The 19,527-nt window shown below is 46.2% G+C and overlaps 1 protein-coding gene across 1 annotated transcript in view; it reads left to right on the top strand.

Moving 5' to 3' along the window:
• Window positions 1-16,885, top strand: part of MN1 (MN1 proto-oncogene, transcriptional regulator) — a 30,545-nt gene extending 13,660 nt beyond the window's left edge. The window contains exon 2 of the mRNA XM_057376552.1: window positions 15,629-16,885. Within this exon, the coding sequence (XP_057232535.1) occupies window positions 15,629-15,816 (188 nt within the window). The 3' untranslated portion in view covers window positions 15,817-16,885. The remainder of the gene's footprint in view (window positions 1-15,628) is intronic.
• The last annotated feature ends 2,642 nt before the right edge of the window (window positions 16,886-19,527 follow it).

Here is a 19,527-nt window from a genome sequence, read left to right as displayed (position 1 = left end):
TGCGTTGGGAGATTGTGATACAATTACGTTTTATGTCTACCTATTAAGCATAATGAAGGGTTGGTTGCTGGCCTTAAATTTGGAGAGAGCTTACTGTAGAGCTTAAACCAGTAGTAGATTTCAGTAATTACTCCTTTGCTGTGCAGAGTGTGGCAAGGTAGAGGGAATAAAAACTCTTCATTGTCCAATTGTATTTCCATAACTGCTTCACTTTTAAATGTCTCTTTTGAAAGATAAAATATTTTGTTATACTAATTTTCTGAAGTAAGCTAGTAAAAGCTAATGCAGGGAAAAAAAATAAAAGAAGTTAAGAATGTCAAATGAACGATGCTTAGAAAACACGGAGCTTCAACTTCAGTGTGCCCTGCTGTGGTGCTTGGAAAGTCAGTGGCTTTGTTTATTAAACACAAGGCCACTGTCCTATTGCAGTTTGTGTTCACTTGAATCTGAGATCCTTGACTATGAAATGGAGAATTTAAAAAACTTTGAATTTTCTGTTTGCTTTTCCTTGTGTTAGATTAGTCAAAYGTGGTGAAATTCGAAGCAGTCGGTTCTGAATCTGCTTTTTCTTTTACTTGACTTTSTTCTTTATGTATGATGGCAGTATGTCAGGGAAAGTTGGATCCCAGCATCAGTTGTTTGGAATTATTGTTTGGATTATATGCAGTTTCAAATGGTTTGAAACTGTAGTGAGAAATGAGCATTTTTTTATGCTGATAAAATGAATCTTTCATAGCATACACTTGTTTTAGTTGTATGTGCTAGTATATGTTATAGCTCAGAATGTCCAGTTTTTCAGAGTGGTARTGAAAACTACCATTCTGCTCTTCGTGTGCATTTAGGACTGGAAACTGCATCAAAGAGAAGGTGTTTCTGCTTCAAGTGAGGAAGAAGAGAGGAAAGCCCAAAACTCTTCTTGGCCTTTAGGGAAAAAATCCACCCTAAACCACATCCTTTTTCCTCTCCCCCTCAAAAATTTGGCTTACATCTTTAAAGAGAGAGTTTTTTTCCTTTTCTTTTCCAGCCATCSTTTAAGGTGCTCTTCTGGCCTTTCTTCTGTTTGTGGAGCTTCTCTTGGAATATGTTTTAAGGGGTCATATTTGACATGTTCCTGAAGGCTGGAACAGTGGTTTGGCCCAAATAGAAATGTGAAAAGTTCCCACTACTGAGCTGTAAAAGAATACTGGARATGGGTTATGCAGAAAAAACCATTTAGATAAAAATGCAATTTTCCCTTTCAYATACACTGCTAAGAATTAATAGCACATTCTTCCTAAATGGGTAGTTCGGTATTATATTTTCACCTTAATGAAATTCTTTCCAAAACAGGAGAGTTTYATTTAAAATTGTAGAGCAAAATTGATCTGTCTTTATCTGCAGCACTCCTCACTTTAAAATATCACAGGATTGACTTGCAATGGGCTGTCTGGGCACTCCATGGAAAACAGATGTTGGGTTCTAAGGTGCGTGTCCCAGTKTGACTCTGTCCCATCACAGGGTGTGCTCCTTACCCTGTCACAGCTGGATTTGGGCTGTCACTGTGGTGCTCTGTGCTGTGCAAACCAGCTGTGCTTTCTCAGCTCCACCATTTGGCCACCACGCAGTGGGGACATGAATGTGGCACTTACCAGGGCATTTCTGCCAGAAATATCCTAAAAGAGAGACGGGTCAAGCCCACTGTGGCCTTTGCCTGTGTTGGTTCATTGTTGCACACCTGGRGTAGAGGTTGTGAGCCCAAGTGTGGCATGACCTGGAACAACATCAGCAAAAACATGCAGACATCAGTCTCAATATGTCCCTTTTCAGTAGGAGATATATAAATGCCTAATGAAAGAAAGAAGGGGCAATCCTCTGTGGTAGCTGAGAAACTGGAGATGCCCCCAGGAAAACTTGCCAGTTCCACTAAGAGAAAAACAAAACATACATTGATGCTTTTTAATAGTTTCATTTTTGGAAGGTTTTGAATATAACGGTGAGAGCAGAAGTGTGAGGAAGGAGTTGGGCTGACAGACTCTGCTTTAAACAGCTCCTCACTGCTGAGTTGCAGTGGAGAAGATGTGCTTATTAAACAAATAGTTTGTGGTGTTTTCATAGTTTTAATAAAATGGTTCCCACGTATAAGCAATGCTCATAGTGATGGAGACACAGACAGGATTAATACAACTCAAAGTCTTCATGTGAAAAATATAATTTTGATGGCAGTGATGCTGCACACTTTTTGCATTGTTTCTGTGACAAACTACCCTTCACGGGGACTCAGGCTTTCCCCTAAAAGGTGAAATACAGCAGAGGTGTGAGGCAGTCTGTCTGACTCTTGCTCCCAACTAACGCTGAGCTTGATCCAAATTCTGTTTTTGAAAGGATTATTTATAGTCATCTTCCGATAGTCTCCCAATCAAACAGCAGCAAATATGATACTTCTCGTTAGGTGCATTACAGAACAGTTGTTTTTTTTAGTCGCAGAACTTGCCTTTTGTGATTCATTTTCTGTGAATCATAGTAGTTCAGCAAAGGGTGCAGATCACGACTTTTACAGCCAAATATGCAATTCCCTGGAAGCAAATGTCGAAAATTTAAATATTTAATGTAGTGCCTTGTAACTTGGCAAGTTCTGTATTAATGGGACATTAGCTTTTGAGTTTTCCTGTAGAACTTCACTCTCTGGGATAACCATGCCCATCAGTAGGAGTGTTCACTCTCTGCTGTGAGTGGTTCAGCACTCAGAGAGCGTTGCCTCATTCCACTTTGGGCAGGWATTTCTTAGGTGTCACTCATGGTTTTTTGCTCAGTGTACCTGCAGGCACACAGCATGCTGAGTTGTGCAGTTAAACATCGACTGCTACAGTAAAAATCTTGATGGCCATTGTTTCAATCAAAAAAACCCTTCTCATCTTCAAAGTCACTGTTGTTACAATAATTTTCTCTTTGAACATGTCAGGATTCTGTCTTTGATTATAGACTGGATTGTCTCTTGTCATTGCATAATGATTTGGTTTTTTTTTTTGGGTAGGCAGAGACATATTTCAGTTCCTCATAGTTCATCCCCCACCCCAGTATTTCTTTAAAGAGAGATTATGTTGAAACCAGGTATTTAAGAATATAGATCCTCAAGAAAATAACTGGTTTTGACTTTTTATTTTCCYGAGAATTCCTTTATAAAGCTGATGTGAAATACAGATTTATTTTACAATCTGAACTTAGACTTTTTAAATTTCCCTTTCCCGCCACCCTTTCTTATGCTTTTGATATGACCAGAAGTCATCATTACTGAGGTTTTCTTCTACTTTTTCATTTTCTCTTTTTGCAAATTGTATCACACAGAAAGAGTCGATCTCTGTAATTCTACCATCGGTTGGATGGTTGGTTGTGTGGATGCTCGGGTGAGTGATGGTTAAGGTGGCTGTTTGACATGGGAACCTCAGCACTGTTGAGGGCAGGACCTTCCCTGCCCTGCTGTCTGTTGAAGGCTGGTGTGAAGCCCTCAGCTCTTCTGCTGGAAGCTGTTTTGTGGTTTGGTGGGCTCTCCATTCTCTAGGAAATCAGAGTTTGCACTGCTGTGGCTGTGGGTGCTGACCAGCACCTTACAGATTTCTGAGCATGGTGCTGGGATGAAGGCACCCTGGAAGCAGAGCTCCTCTCACCCTRCTGCTGAGGTGTGGAGGGACTTGTCAGCTTTGTGGCCCTTCRTGGCTGATGGCTTAAATTGTGGCGCTCTGCACTAGTTCATCTTGGATCAAAGAGCAAGGAACCTCCTGAAATGGAATTTGCCTTGGAAGCTCCTCCCAAGCCTCCCCAAGCTGAGTGAAAGGCCAGAGGCAGAAGTGTTTGTAGTTGTCTCACTTTATGTGTGCATGTGCAGTCCCTTCCATCACTGGGTGATGTTGATGCCACTGTGGAAAAACTGTACAAAAATGGGGGACAAMAGAACTGCGCTGGGTACTGAAGAGATTTATCCCTTGGGAAATGGGTACAGTGTAAGAATGGCAGTGTRGGGAGTTCCTGAGTGCAGGTGAGACCTGCAGATCCGTGCCTGGTTGCGATGACATGTGTGCAGGCTTCCAGCTGGTCATTCCAAAGCTGTCATGATGGGTGTATTGCCTCAGAGGGTTTGCTGTGACTAAATCCAAGATGCCCTCTGCTTGTATCCATGTGATGCAAGCCCTTGCCACAGAATGAGTGAATCCTGACTGTGCTTCCACCCTTGTGTTTTGTAAGGAAAGAGCTGAAAAGGATTCGCTGTGTCTTTAAACTTGCAGATCCTCRAAACCTCCCTGGGAAGTAGAAGGGGGAAGGGACCCTTTCAGGATTAATTAAACAGAGATGTCTTGCTGTAGACTTCAGGGTTTACTGATAAATGCCAGCCCCTCACCCACGTCTGGTGGTGCTGCTGTTATTTAATCAGGGCCTTGACAAGGAATCTGAGCAATCTTCCCTTTCTCCTCCTCTATTCCATTTATCTGTCCTCCCAACCTCTTTGTTTGTGTATGGTTAAGTTTTCCACGCCAGGGAGAAGCAGAGTGGAAATGTCAGGGGTCAGGCTGCAGGCAGGGCAGGCAGGAGCAGGCAGGGAGCAGAAAGCCCAGCTCTGCAGCCTTGGAGTTTSTGAGAAACCGGAGATAGGTTGTTCCAGGCGAGATTAACTCCTTCAGCACGGTTTAGGACCCGCAGAAGGGAGGCAAGGCGGGTACATTAAGGCAGTGAGCTCAGACTCCACCCCTCTATCCTTGTGATCCTGTGGCTAACGGGTGCTCCTGGTGCTGTTTTGCTCACTCTCTTATTCAAGCCTAGCAGGCCCATCTGCCTCAGCCACTCTGCTGCTGGGGGATGAAGCTGTGTGGATCCARACCCGAGGAGGATGGCAGATAGCAGAGTTTGTTGCAGTGCTGGTATGGATACACGAGTTATTTGGCATGTTTCCCAGTGGACAAAAGGTTCATCCATGGAGGGCATGGTGCTGCTGTTTAGAGAAATGCCCTCGAGCAGACACATAACTTGGGTTTGTCACTCAGAAGTTAGCTGAAGACCAGTCTGGATGCCCTTGGCTTCTGGAAAAACAGTTTTGATGTTGTTTCATTAGATTTGATGTCTCTCAGGCTCTCGGCTGTGTGCTCCGTGGTGGCTCACAAGTGCATCATCCCCATCTGATGCTGCCATGATGGCTGGGGTTGGGTGAAGCTTTCCTTGTACAACTCAAGCCTGAACTTGCACTTCACCCTACCTGTGTGAGGGAAAAGCCTGATTCAGGGTGGGGTGGAGGATTTTGTTTGTTTATTTGGTGATGCGTTTCCATTTGTGTTGTGGCAGCGAGGCAGGTGCTGCAGAGCTGAATCCTGCCTGGTTTGACAGTGTTTGCATTGCAGGCAGTGCCCTGCCTGGGACACTTGGAGGTGGAGATTACAAGGTCCTTACGCCCTGCCAGTGGGACAGTCTGTACTTCTGCACTGACCGAATCTAGACCAGCTTAACAGCAGCTGTCACAAACAGCCCTAGCTGCAAATGGGACAGGAATGAATCATAGAATCACAGAAGAGAATCAGAGGATTATTTGTGTTGGAAGGGTCAGCTCATTCCAGCTGTGGGCAGGGACACCTTTCRCTAGACCAGGTTGCTCCAACTYCATCCAGACTTGCCTTGAACACTTCCARGGATAGGGCAGGCAGGACTTCTYTGGGCAAYMTGTTCCAGTACTTCACTACTCKCTGAGTAAATAATTTCTTCTCATTATCCCATCTAACCCTGCTTTCTCTCAGAGGGAAGACATTACCCCTTGTCTTGTCRCTCCAGGCCCTGGTTAAAAGTGCCTCTGCATCTCTCTTGGTGTTCCTGTGTGCTGMTCCATGCAGTGATGTCCTGGGGATGTTCTGTGCCCTCCTGTGCCAATCCTTGGGTGCTGCTGAGCCCCATGTCCCTCCCCTGCTCTTGGCAGGGTCAGCTGGTGCTGCTGGTCCCCACTCCCTGGGGCGATGCCGCAGGGCAGAACCCTCACAATCCCCAGCATAGTGGGATGATCTAATTGTCTGCTGTTCTTTCATTTTCCAGGAGTATTGAAATTGTTGTGGGTCATAAATCACGTGAGCATATGGCCGGAAGGAGAACACAGGCCCATATATCAGCTTTGGGYTGGGAGATGAGACTGTTYGTCCTGTGTTGTGCAGGCCCATTTYGTTGATTTACTGGCCTGTGAAACTTTTAGAGTTAATTTTTTTGTTGAGGCAAGGAAAGTCTGTCTACCTGTGACTTTCCTGCTTGAACAGCTGTTTGCTTCTGATTCGTTGCTATTCTGAGAATTTCATGAAGACTCTCCACAGTGATGTGACAATTGGAAGTAAAAGATGAGCTTATGTTTTTCTTACCCTAATAGTGGCACTTACAGCCGTACCTGAGAACACCAGGTTTCTTTGTGTGGTTTTTTTAATGCTGAATTTCTCTCACTGCCATTCCTCCTGACATGGCTSTGCATTTCTTCTGATGACTTTTTTTCTTTTCCTTCAGATAGATTTAATTTTTAAACATGCTGCTCACTCAAACCCTGTTCTTCCATCACACTTCTGGCCCCCAGCTCAATCACCACACCTTTTTGCTGCTTTAGGGGCATGTTTCTGAATATGCCAAATCCATTATTTGACAACATTTCTATCTCTTTCTGTAGTAAAAATTGGGGGTATACCAAAATTACGGATTTCTCTACAGCAGAAAAGATCTAGCAAGAATTTGCCCAGGAAGTGCTGGGTTGATAGTATCAGCTCTCAGTCTGATTTGCCAGCACTTAAATGTTTTCCAGCAGAGATTTTGACCCTTATTTAAGAAGCTCAGGCCTCTTGACAATTCTGCTAAGTTAAGTTATTTTTTGCAGACTCTGTAGAATTCGCCTGTGAATTACTTGCAAGGGACTTGCAAACAGTGATTTGGAACCTCCTGTTTTTGGAGTGTCAAGCCTCTGCAGTCAGTGTTGCTGAGCACAGAGCAGGTCAAGGAGTACCCATAGCCTGTGTCTCTGCAGGTGCCTTGTAAACCCCAGCTTTGATCTGGAGTCTCTGGTCTCTCTTTTCTCTTGATCTCTGAGTGGTAAAGTTGTTTGAGCACCTTTTGTTTTCAAGAACGCCGTTTCCCAAGGTCTCCTCATTCACCCCTGRGACACCAAACTTCAGCTGGAGGTGTCCTAAAGAGAAATGGGAYGTGTTTCAAGGTAGGCTATAAATAAATGGCATAAAAGAGCTAATGATCCTTGATGCTGGTTCTTCTCACTAATGTTAGCCTTTGGTAAACTCCCACTGTATTTTCAGGAATATCCTTGAACTTGTGTGGTTTAACCCCAAGCATTACTGCACATGATCACCGTTTCTTGGTGTGCAGGAGCCTCAGATGTGTGAGGCCCCTGGGAGAGATTGACTTTGCCTGTGGCAGTTTTGTGTTACGGTCTCTCGTAATTGTGAGTTATAGATGGGGCAGAGGCACCTCCGGGAGCTGCGGGCAGAGCCAGAGAGGAGACAGAGGGACCAAGCAGATCCCTGTCCCAGCCCTGGCAGCCAGGCTGGATGCAGATACGCCTTTGGGATGTGAGAAAATGGGTCCTTGGGAAGCTTTTGGGGAACAAGGCAACAAAACACCCAGAAGTCTTTGGCCAGCCATATCTGAGGCTCACAAGAGRCTGATAATATTTCAGAGCTTATTCCCTGCTTTTGCTTGGCTAACAAGTTCTCATCTAATTTGCATCCTGAAACTAAAGGAYCATGAGCAAAGTTCTTTGAAGGGAATCTTCCTCTTTCATTCTGTTTTCACTTAAGGAAAATAGTTTTCCAGGTATAATCTGCAGGGTTTAAATAGCCTACTTATTATTGTAATATCTATTTTTTCCTCCACAATTGTGTCAAAGCTCTTGCACAAATCTGATGAGGGAGTGCTGGAATTTACGTGTTTCCTTTTCTGTTTGCTCTGTGCATAATCATGAGCTATTCACTGCCTTTACAAATCCATTGGTACAYCCCTTCCCTTGCAAGTGAAGGTGGGCATTTTATCTTATTTTTGGAACCCTGTTCCATGTGACATATTCAGGTGATGATTTAATGCAGAAGTAACATATTTTTTCAATTTTAGCCTGTCCTGAAATAATGCTAGACAGTGTCCAGAACTGGTTTTATTTAAGTGAGGGCTTATTGAACGGTTTCATGTGACTCCTGTGTAATCAGAAAACTCCACTCTGGATTTTATGGAAAACCTTTTGTTTGCTTGTGCATTCTGGCAGTCAARAGATGGGTTTTGCATGGGCTGCGTGTAAAGCTGTCATGTGATAGTTTGCGTACATATGAAATAAATTTGAAAGCAAATCCCAGCATTTCCTTACTCATCACAGATGTGTCGTTTGTCATTCTTGGTGAAAATAGGCTCAGAGCATTTCGTTAGTGCAAGCAGGTGATGTATGCCAGCAGCACAGAAAACACAGGATCAGTCAGCCAATATTCTCTCCTGCCATCGAGGTGATCTTCTCATGTTTGGGGCTGGATTCAGAGGCARGGACATGTCTGAGACAATTGCAGCCCTTTGGAAGAAGGGGTTGTGTGGCAGAAGCTGATTGTAGCCTCTTCCCAATGCTWGGTCTGAGTGTCACTGTGATGGAGCTGGTGAGTGGGGCTTAGGCACTTCTTTCAGAGAAGAGCAAAGTGTTCAGGTTTTTTGAGAGGGGAGAAGGACAGACCTTGGAAAATAACTTTGTGTTCCCTGAGGCTTCACTGGTATTGGATGGCAGCATATAGATGTGGGGAGTGTTGAGTTGGCTGTGCTGGAATGGGCTCCAATTGCCAGASTCACGTTTACTTTCTCCTGGAAGTGTCCAGATGTTGTTTGACTGTTGATGGCAGTTGATTTGATTTGATTTTTAAGGCCAGTTTTCCTTGTTTGGGCAAGGCTACAATTCTCACATTGTGCAGGGCTGAGGTTTGGAGCCTTGTGGTTGGATTAGGCCCTGTTTGGAAGCTCACCTTTCTGGGCTGTCACAGATGAGCAGTGGTTCACCTCTGTGGGGTGGGCAGGACAAGACTGGCAGACAGCAGCACTGCAGATGTGGTGGGATCTGGTTTACCAGAATGGTCTTTTGTTCTGTGAGAACCAAACCCTGACATCAGCTATTTCACCAGGGAGGGTAGGCAGGACCTTCCTCGGTGTGGTTTGTGTTTTGCAGGGAAGCCAGCCTGAGAGTCAATGTGTTAAACTGAAAAGAGGAACTGAAGGTAGCCAAAAGAGAGGAAGGATATGAGTTAGWAACAGTCAGTTGTCCCTGTGGCCATCTAGCAAGGTACAGGAGCTGGTGCTGTCCCAAGGCCCAGAGCTTCTGGCTTCTGCAGGGATGCAGAGCTTTCTTCTTGGAGAGTCATAGAGCTGGAAAGCAGTGATTTAACAGTAGCCTCCAGAGAAATAAATAGGTGTAGGCAGTTTCACACTTGCCTGTGAAGCTATGGTGGCATGTTGTTCTGCCGGGCAGTGGCAGCAAGGTGAGGAGCAATGTGTTGTGTTCCTCATGTCTTGTTYCCTCCTGGCACAGTGGAGAGAATGTGGTTTTTAGAACAGCAATGCCTTTGTCCTCATCCACATATCCTTCATTCTGTGTCTTCAAGGTCATGCTACATGTAAGATGAGTGCYGCCTTTTCCACTGATAGGGTTTGCATTTTTCCTACTTCACGTTTTTTTCACCAGTTTCTTCAGTTTCTTCCTGTGAGCGTGTGGCTCGCAGTCTGACTGTAACCCTACAGCCTGACAGCAAACTCTTAACGCTGCCGTGGGTTCGGGCAGCCTCCCTGTCGTGGCGTGCACATCCTTCCATCGCTCCTGGTGAAAACAGGAGCAGGAAAAGAGGTCAAGGGAGAAAAAAGAAAAATATGTATTTGCAGCAAGCACTATGTGTCTCCTGTTATCTGAATTCTGTGCAAGCAGCGAGCTCTGATGGAGCCCCATGCCAGCTTGGAGACCACTGAAAACAAAATAAACATCTGCATCATGGGCTGATACACGCTCCCTTTAGAGCCTCAGGCACCTCCAATTAATCAAGCTGTCTGTGGAGGAAGGGGCTGTGAGGRCCAGAGGATGCTGCCAGAGCTGATGGGCTGATGAAGGGGTGGGCAGCAAGAAGCATTAAGGGTGAACAGGCTGTGTGTTAGCCTGGGTGTGCCATGCCTTTGGGTGAGTGCTGTCTTTCTGTACTGCAGCAAAGCCGGAGCTTTAATCCTGGTTTGTGGGATATATGAGTGCTGTGGGACGGTGTTCAGCGCTGTGCACGCATGTTTGATGAAGAGCCTTCCCTCCTTCCGTGAGAAAGGCTCTCAGAGAGCGCTCAGCTGGCTGGGCCTCGACAATAAATTGAGGGGCTGACCAAGCCAAATGGCATCTTGAAATGTCATCGAGTGAGATGTGGCCGATACCCAGGAGCTGGGGTGTCTGCAGAGTGCTTTTGGTCAGCAACGTGAAGAGTCACTGTCCTCCTTTCTGCCGAGCTCATTGTGACCAGTCCTTGGCATCAGMTGTTCACCTTAACCACCACCACTGAATTCTGTGCATGCAGAGCAGAGAGCAGCACTTCTAAGTGCCTTATGGGCAGAGGTTAAGAATAAATGAAGAAGTAGAATCAGAAGAATGTTGTAGTAATGGGTAGCTGGGGCATCTCCTGGAGTGCCAACAGAGCTGGGTGCTGCCAGTCGGGTGCCAGAGGCAGCCTGTGCCCTCTTGAGTGTTGGGAACAGCAGAGACATCCAGCCCAAATGCCAGGGGTGAAGGCACCTGAAAGTGGTGCAAGTTTATGGTGTAAGGAGGTGGCAGGTGCCATGTTTGTGTCTATGAACAAATGCAAACCGTTGCCTCGTTGTATTCCAGGGTCAAGAAAATTCCTTTGTCAAGGACTTTGTCAGTGCTGCAGAGGTGAGGAAGGGGATTGCTCATTTGTTTATCAACAAAAATGAAGTAGTTGTATTTAAAAATAAAAYTTGGGGAGTGTTTAAAAACACAATTTCAGGAATAAATTAATCTGTGGAGACTAGGTCCAGTGTCCAGGGAAACACGAAATGTTTTCAGACCTTATTTTTCTCAAAAAAAATGAAAAAAGATGGTTCTGTGCTGTGTACAAATGCAGAGCTATGTGCCTGAACCAATATGTCAAACTGTCATGTGGGAGATTTGGTGAAAAACATCTTGTCCTAAGGGAATAATTTTAAACACTATATGTAGGTTTGCTGCCTCATAAGGGATCATTACTCAAATCTATTCCCTCTTATGGTAGCTTGGCCTCTGCTTAACGGGCAGAGAGTGAACGGAAGCCCATTAACGCGTCCTTTAAGAGTGGTTATCAGATGGTAGAGGGGAAACAGATCTCTGATCAGGGAATATAGTGTTATTGGCCAAATCYTCCGATTCAGCCTTAACAAGATCAGTAGCAATGCAGGGCCTTCACGCTTGGCTGGCCATCGAGGGCGGCGGCGGGGCCGTGCTGTGCCGGGCAGCCGGACCCTGGGCAGAGGCTGTGTCAGAGCGGTGAGCAAGTGTAAGGGATGAGCCCTGGGGCAAGGAGCCRTTCTAGGGATCTTCACCTCCTGTTTGTCACTTCAATCTCGCAGGAATGCTGAAATGTGGAGTGGAACCCACTCCCAACCAGACCCCTACCAGACTGTGTCTGTGCTCTCACTCCTGTGTCTCACTGCTTTCTGTCCTTYTGTTGGTGGTGGTTTTGGCAAAAATGAGAGGGATGGCATGAACAGCACCTGAAGAGCAGCATCAGYTCCCGGTGCCTCAGCGTAGCATCTGCAGTTTCCTTGGCTACACCAGCCCTCCCACAATTAGCCTTCTCTCTGACTAGAAGATGCATGCMATGTGTGGTAGCCRTGCAGGTGAACTTGTTTTTAATGGRATTAGTTTACCTRAAAACTGGGACACCTCTGGGTTTGCACAGTTCTCAGTGGGGTTGTCACAGTTAAGAGAATGAGTTTGTTTTTTAATAATGCATAAGAAGATGCTACATGACAAAAGAGGCTTTATGGAGCAGTTTAACTGCTCGAGGGCTCATGAAAAAGGGAGAAGGAAGCTGSAGGGACTGAAGGTATGTATACATGGTGTTTGTTGAGCAAGGTGAATGGCACAGTCTAACCTCATTTAAGAAATGTGTTTTTCCTCAGCTGATATGAAAAAGCAGTCTGTAGCGTGTGTAGTGAATTTTTTTTGTGGAGCAGAGCTCCTGGTCTTCTTCCTGTGTCCCAGCTGCAGGCTCCAACGCTGCTGGCCAGGCTCCTGGGTTAGTCACCATGCTGCCATTAATGCTGTGTAAACAAACAAACAGCAACCTTTTCTTTTCCAAGGCTGTGTGCCTTTGCAAAGTAGAGCAGAACGAAAGAGCAGCTTCCTAAATGTGCAAGGTCAGAGCAGAGGGTCGGGCCTGGAGGGAGGCTGGGGAGCCYGGCCGGCCGCTCTCTTCTCACTGTTTGTCTGCAGCTGAATGGCTGGAACGTGTTTGGCTGGGTAAAGCTTGCTCAGGAGCTCTTATCTAAAAACAGAGTGACTCTTGGGACAACCACAGCATCACCAGCAGTGCAGGGAAGGGACCCCATCATGGGTGAGCCCTTTCCAGACTTCTTTCAGTCTTTGGTCTCCTTACTTCTTTGAGTTTYATGCCTGTCAAGTGAACACGACATGAGCTTACATATGATGTTTTATCTCTTGCCTSTGCTTCAGCATTTGCCGTTTCCAAGCGGCACGCGCTGTCCTCTGCGCAGGGTGGTTATACTTGTGTCGGTCCCAGGTTCTGTGTCATGTCCTTTGGTTCGCAGGGGAAGTCTCCACCCMGACCATCTCAAGATCTTGGGTGTGGAGGATGGCTCTTATTAGAAGCATGCTGTTTTTTTTTAATAACACAAATTTCTTGCAGTAGTTGCAGATAGAGGCAGTTGTGCGGTTTAAAGATAATTTGTTTGAAAATTCCATGCTTTCAGTGAGGTACTCCATGAGTGACAGTGATTTATCTGGAACTTGGCAACTGCAAGGCAATGATGTGGTGACACCATCTTGCATTACCTGACTGATTTTAACATGCCCAGTCACGTCCATCTGAGCTAACAGAACWGCTCTGAACCATGGACACTGTGGCTGGGGAGTGCCAGGACACTGTGGCTGTGAGAGAGGAGGCAGAGAGGATGGCTGGTGAAACAGGTCTGTTGGGAGAGTGTTACTGTTCCAGACAAGCATCAGTATCTCATGCTTAAAAATGTAATTCACATCAGCATCAGCACAACTTTAATTTTTTGCTACAAAGGTTTTTTTCCTGGAAAGCATCACACATTTGTCAAGACAGAAATACTGGAAAAAAAGTGAATAGTACTGAAAATTTTCCTCCAGATTGGCTTTGAGAATTCTTGTGCCAGTGCAAGCTYTGCTGCGAGCTCTCTTTGTTTTGGATTTGAATACGTCATTTTCTGTGCTCGTTAATGATAGACAGGAGAGCTGGAGCTCCCACAGTGGTGTCCCCTGGTGAGCAAGGCTTGTGTGGACAGTGGCCGTCAGTACTGATTTTGCAAACTGAGGCTCAGTTCCTGCCTCCCCTCTTTTACTTGGGTTTTCCTCTCAAGCTGACAAATCCTATTCATCCCTGTGGGATAGATTTTGCTTTGATTTCTTTATCAGTAATTTGCTTATGAATTTTATTCACAGCAAATGATCATAATTTGCTGATTTACAAGCAAATAAGCCTAATTTTTTTCATCTTTAATTGCTTGTGTGCACATGAACTTGTTCACATAGTCGCTGCTGAGGACCAGCTCTGTTCTAGGTGTTGGGGTGCCTGCACAGCTGGTGTGGCAGAGCTCTSGGAATGTGCTATCTCTGCCTTGGCTGTTGCAGTTCTCAGCTGTGGAGGGTCTCCTGCAGCCCTTGTGGAAACACCTCTGGGACCCCTGGGCCCCTTGTGGCAGCAGTTCAGCTCTGGGACTCTTTCCTCTTTCTCTGCAGGAGAGGAAGAGAGCTGCTGTCACAAGGACTAATCTCGAGGCGCTGGCTCTTCCTGTGCCGAGCCCAGMATGTCCTGTGCAGTCAGGGAGACCTAAGAATAAAAACAGTGGGTACTRTGTATCTTGTGAACAAATGCAAGTAAGGAAAACATTTCCTGTTCACTATTTTCTGCACAATGCCATCTGAGTTTTGAATATTTTMTAGRRAAARAAGTTTCATAGGTATGTTTACATTYGGGACAGTMAGTTAAATTGAACACCTGATCAAATAGTGGTTATTCAGGGAATCTGCTTTTTTTTTTTTGCTCTGTGGTTTTCCTGAAGCGATGGGGCTTAGGGGTGACAGGAAAAAAGGGTAGAAGCTCCACATGCTGTGAGGGCATCTGTGCCAGCACCTCTTTGCTTGCTGCATCTGGGGTATCACATGGTGCCCTCTGCTCCGTGCTTCTGCTCAGCCCCTYCGTGCTGCCTGTTTATCAAAACTGACTGAAAACACCCAACTGCAGGGGGCTGGAATCTGAGTGTAGATAGTGTGAGCACCTTTGCCCTGCTGCTGCAGGATTCTTGGCTGGAGCAGCACAYGAGTGTCCAKAGAAGGGMGAGYGTGGGGCCCAGCTGAGGTGTGCAGYGGAGCTCTGTGTGGATTTTGCACRTGGCAGCATTAATGCAGCTCAGGGCTGAGCAGGCAGCAGCACTGCTCTRAAGCCTGGTTCCTTCTCCCAGTGTTTATGGCATCATGTCCCCAGGTTCTTGGCAGTTCCTGTGTGGTGTTATTATACTGTTTTAGATATGAGCATCTCTGACATCCTGTTACAATCAAGCATTAAAAGCCTTCTCCAGTTTAAACCAGGGACTTTCAGGCTAGTTTAGGATTGTTTTTTAATATCTGTGTGATTGTGTAACAAGCTGTTCAGTTGTGGTTTTGTGTCTGGTATAGCAGCAGGTTCAATGAAAGCGATATGAGTTGCCTCACAAAGTGTGATACCCCCATATTGCTTGGCTTTGTGGAACAGAAGAAACGTGATGGGAGGAAAGGTCCTGAGATGTTAAACATTCACAGCTGGTTTTTGGCACCTTTGTCACGTTCTACCCATTTTAGCTGCTCTTCACATTAACTGTAAAATCCATAGGAAAAGGCCCATGGACATTGTTTAGGATGTTTCAGTTAAAGTCTTATATTTCTGTGGTTAACAGAAACCAATGATAGCTAAAGATCATTAGATACAAAGTCCTAAAATGAAAGAAATTGTAAGAAAAATATTATCACAGTGCTCCTTTAAGAGAGGGAAACAGAGGAAACCAATGGTGGGGCATGGAGGGTTTGGGATGGCTTCTTGCTTGGAGGCACTTCACTATCCCTTTCCAAAGTGGAGGGTGCACAGGGAAGGAAAGCTCCCGATTGTGCTGCCGTCTAGGACACATTTACTAATCCTGGCATTCAGACATATTGCTGCTTTCTCTCTGCCTGGTGAAAAATCAGCCATGGGAGCTTGCTTTGGGGTGGGGAGGGGGAACAGAGGGACCATACTGGCTGTGGTGGCTCAGCATCCCTGAGCCAGGGATGCAGGAGAGGGCGTGGCAACACCGCTGCCAGGCTCTGAATTGATGGTGTTGTGTGTCATGGCTCTCCTAACCTCTCTCTGTGAACCTTTTCCAGCCCACGACCTTCCCCCGAGCAAGACCTCGGCGGCGGCGGCGCAGACGGGCACCCACCTGCAGTGCCTCTCGGTCCACTGCACGGACGACGTGGGCGAGGCGAAGGGCCGGACTGCGGTGCCGACGTGGAGGTCCCTGCACTCGGACATCTCCAACAGATTCGGGACTTTTGTTGCTGCCCTGACTTGAACAAAAGAAATTATTTTTTTTTCTTTTTTTAATTTCAAAGGGCCGCTACTGCTAGGTGGACTATTTTTCTAGGTTGGTACCTGCTTAGTGGCATATGGACTGGAAAGGGTTAATTTAAAGTAAACCTCAACTTTTTTTTAATCTTCTGCCACAGTATGTTACCAGTGTTAACCCTTCTGCAGTTAGCACACTTTTGCTTAAGATTTTCCTGCTAGACCACTTTTTCCCATTATTCTGTAACCTTGGCATACATTTATAGATGAGGCCTTTTCCTTTTTCATCTCAGTGTGTGTCCAAGTCACGTATGTCATAATAAGACAAAGATTCTCCTCTTCYTCCTCCTCYTCCTTTTCTTCCTCATTTGCTTTATTTTTCTCTCTTTTGTTTTGTTTTGCTTTGTTCAGTGCTTATTAGGATGGTGATCCTGAGGAGCAGCAGTTCAGGAATAAACACCAGTGAAAGCGAAATGGTCAGCATTATATCCATACGTTACAGTGACACCCAGCCTTTGCCAGTCACATACAAACCAAGCAGCTGATGCTCTGTTGAATGTCCAGGCATGGACCTGCCCTTTCCTGAGAGAATGAGGCTGTGCTTTTATAAGGTTCAGCCTCACTTTKCTCTGTGCCTCCTGGTGAGGCCAGGATGCTCCTTCCTCTGTGTACCTGGGCTCAGCCCTGGGATGGAGCTCTGTCATGAACGGGCTGGTTCAGGCACAGCGTGGAAAGTATGGAGAGGTTTTTCTAAATAAGTCTAATAGTAAGTTTGCTTAAYGGTCAAGAGTCATTATCTCCTCCTCAAAAGGCCCAGGCCTGGTGGTGCTSCTGCAGTTCCCACTTATTTGATGCGATTTGAGAAGAAAATCCCCTGCACCTTGCCCACATTTGGCCCATTTTTAGCTGCAGAAAGATGCTGTTGATTGGCAGTGGGTCCAGTGTCGCCTGCACTTGTCTGGGGCTGCCCCAGCCCCTGCCACGACAGTCCCAGTGTAGTGGCAGAGGTCAGGGACAGCCCAGGTTGGAGGATGCAGGGGACTGTGTGCCCAGGGGCAGCATTTCCTAATCCGCCAGGGCAGTGAGACCTCATGTTAGACCCCCCCAAACTCATTCAAGGCCCCATTTCTGCCACGCACTGAAGAACAGCGCTGCTGGATTCACACAATAAAAGGAAAGCCATACTTTCCTGCTCGGGCTAGATAATGCTCATTCGAGACGAAAAGTTGGAAGCGAACCAGATAAACGCACGACTGACACGATGGGCTGATTCTCCGGTGGCTTTACGTAACACTGTCCTTTATTTGTGTGTCCCTGTGCCCAGGAGTGGCCCTGTCCTGCCCCGCACCAGCAGCTCTTCTCCCGCAGCTCCTGGAGCTCAGGAACAGCACTGGAGGGTTTGGTTTTGGTTGTGAAATAAAGGTTGGCCTCTCTAGGGTTATTTATTCATGGTTTCACAAATGTGTCCCTGCTGAAGGGACAGGGTTGAAGACTGCTTTATATTTTATCTTTGATGATTGTGCTGGGTCTTTAATTATTTTGGCATAATATTCTCAGTAGACACCAATGGAGAGGAAATTCTGCCTAAAAAGCCAAGGGTGGTCTGGAATCCTCACTCTCGGTCGTATGTGGCTTCAGAGAGACTCRCAGTGTTTGGAAATGTGATTTGAATGTGCTCTTATTAACCATGCATGGATTGATTTATGGGTCTGGTCAATGAATTGACTTWGGATAAATTTGGATAGTTTTTAATCTTGGTTTTCAATATTATTTTACTTTGTATTAAAGCTGGAGCTTCCACGAGGATGAGGATTTTTGCCCATCCTGGAGCAACTGGCTGCGGAGCTGCCTCACACCCACTCGGTTTGAATCAAAAACCTGGGATGGTTTGTACCTCTGTTGGGGTGTGTGACCAGGAGCACAGAGCTCCTCCTCTACCTGCAATAAAATATCACCATTCCCAGTAAATTATCACCCAGTAATCACTGTCAGCCCCATTCTGGAAGGTGCCTCTTTGCCTCTGATTCCTCAAGTCCTGGCTTACCTGAGTACGTGTTTGATTTTAAATCCTGTCASCAGAGCACGGGTTTTCTGTGCCTGCCAGAGCTCATGTGCTGCTGTGGGGGGCTGAGTCTGCAGCAGGGGGCCCAGGGTGACCCCGGTATGGTACTGCATTCCATCACTTAGAGCTGAAAATTCTGGCCAAGTTCACAGCCTGGTGGCATTCCTGCTCAGAGTGCAGCCCCTTGCCTCGCTGCTTTTGTTTTTAGTTTTTCCTGCTGCACTGAAGGGAACAGGTTTTTCAGGCTTCCTGAGGTCAGGGATGCACACCCTGTGCCACGGGAAGGAACCTGTCAGGGAACACCGAGTTCAGATGCTTTTAAAGAGAAATCCCCGTTTGAGTGGAGCTGTGGTGGCTTGATCTCACCACCCAGTTCTGCTGGCTYATTCTCAGCAGCTTGCACTTCTCTCCTGGATGTCATTCTCATCCACTTGGAATTTGCTTTCTGAAATGCAAAGCCTAAGCAACTCCTTAAAAATGAGTGGAATCCTGTGAAATGAGGAGGCTGGGGTGTCCTGAGGCCAGGGGCCGTGTCCCCAGTGGGCAGTGTGGAGCYGTGGGGACTGTCACCAGCTCTGCAGTGTGGGGTCTGTCATGGTGAGCAGTTAGAGCAGCAGCTGCCTGTGTGCTGGGATTACTGGCTGAGGGGTTTTACTGAATCCTACAGTCACACAGTCCTCTTGGCTGAGGGGTTTTACTGAATCCTACAGTCACACACAGTCCTCTTGTCAACCTCCTGTTTGATTTGGATAGAACAAGCTTTGCCAGAGGCAGCTGTTGGCCACACCAGGACCAACCAAACCCACGCTTTTAGGATTTTGTTGCTTTTTGCCAAAGATCAGAACAGAAACTCTACATTCTGACCAGGACAGGTATCATGTCCTGCTCATCATCTGGGGATGTGGTACTGACAGCATATACAGAAGGCTYAAGCTTTGTCACAGAGCTGGTGGTACCTGCAGTAATTTCATTGTACCCATTTTCTCCATTAATTTTACACTGAATGCACTGATCAGTTTTTTTAACACACATAAAATGTCAGCATGGCCTGACATGGTAAGAATGGAAATAATGTCATTTTCTGAATAATAATATTCCTACTGAAGCATGTTGGGGAGCTGTAGGTAAAAGCCAGTTGTGGAAGAGGTAAGTAGWGCTCTTGTGGAGAAGGAAACTGAGGCACAGACAGCAGTGGGAGACTGAGGGAACAGTGGCAGGGCTGAGCTTGCTGCAGAGCTCCATACCTGAGGCTTTTTTCCTTCAGGGGCTGAGTTGGGTCAAYAGGGGGAGAATTTTATCAGTTACATGTTCCCAAAAGCTAGGGTGAAAGACCAGTGGTACAATGCACAATCTGGTTTGGATTGTGACCAACAGCTCCAGGGTGGCTTTGCCTTTTGCTGCAGGGATTCTCTCTGTCCATCCTGGCGCYTTGGGGTTTGKTCAGGGGAGCCAGGACATCCCCCAKWTCCTGGCCCTGTGCCCTGGCTCCCTCTGTTTTTCTTAAAAGAAACCCTGTGCTTAGTCTGCAAGTTACAATGTTGTAGTAAACTGAGCAAAATTTCTCTTGCATTTCAATTGGGAGGAGTGATAAAATACCTCTTTGCCAAAAAAGGACAGAGTAGGCCTTATTTATTATATACTCCTGCGAATATTTTC

The sequence above is a fragment of the Malurus melanocephalus genome, unplaced genomic scaffold, assembly GCF_030028575.1.
Source record: "Malurus melanocephalus ecotype Western Australia unplaced genomic scaffold, MMel_1.1 scaffold_282, whole genome shotgun sequence".
NCBI lineage: Eukaryota > Metazoa > Chordata > Aves > Passeriformes > Maluridae > Malurus > Malurus melanocephalus.
This window is presented reverse-complemented; position numbering and strand designations above follow the sequence as displayed.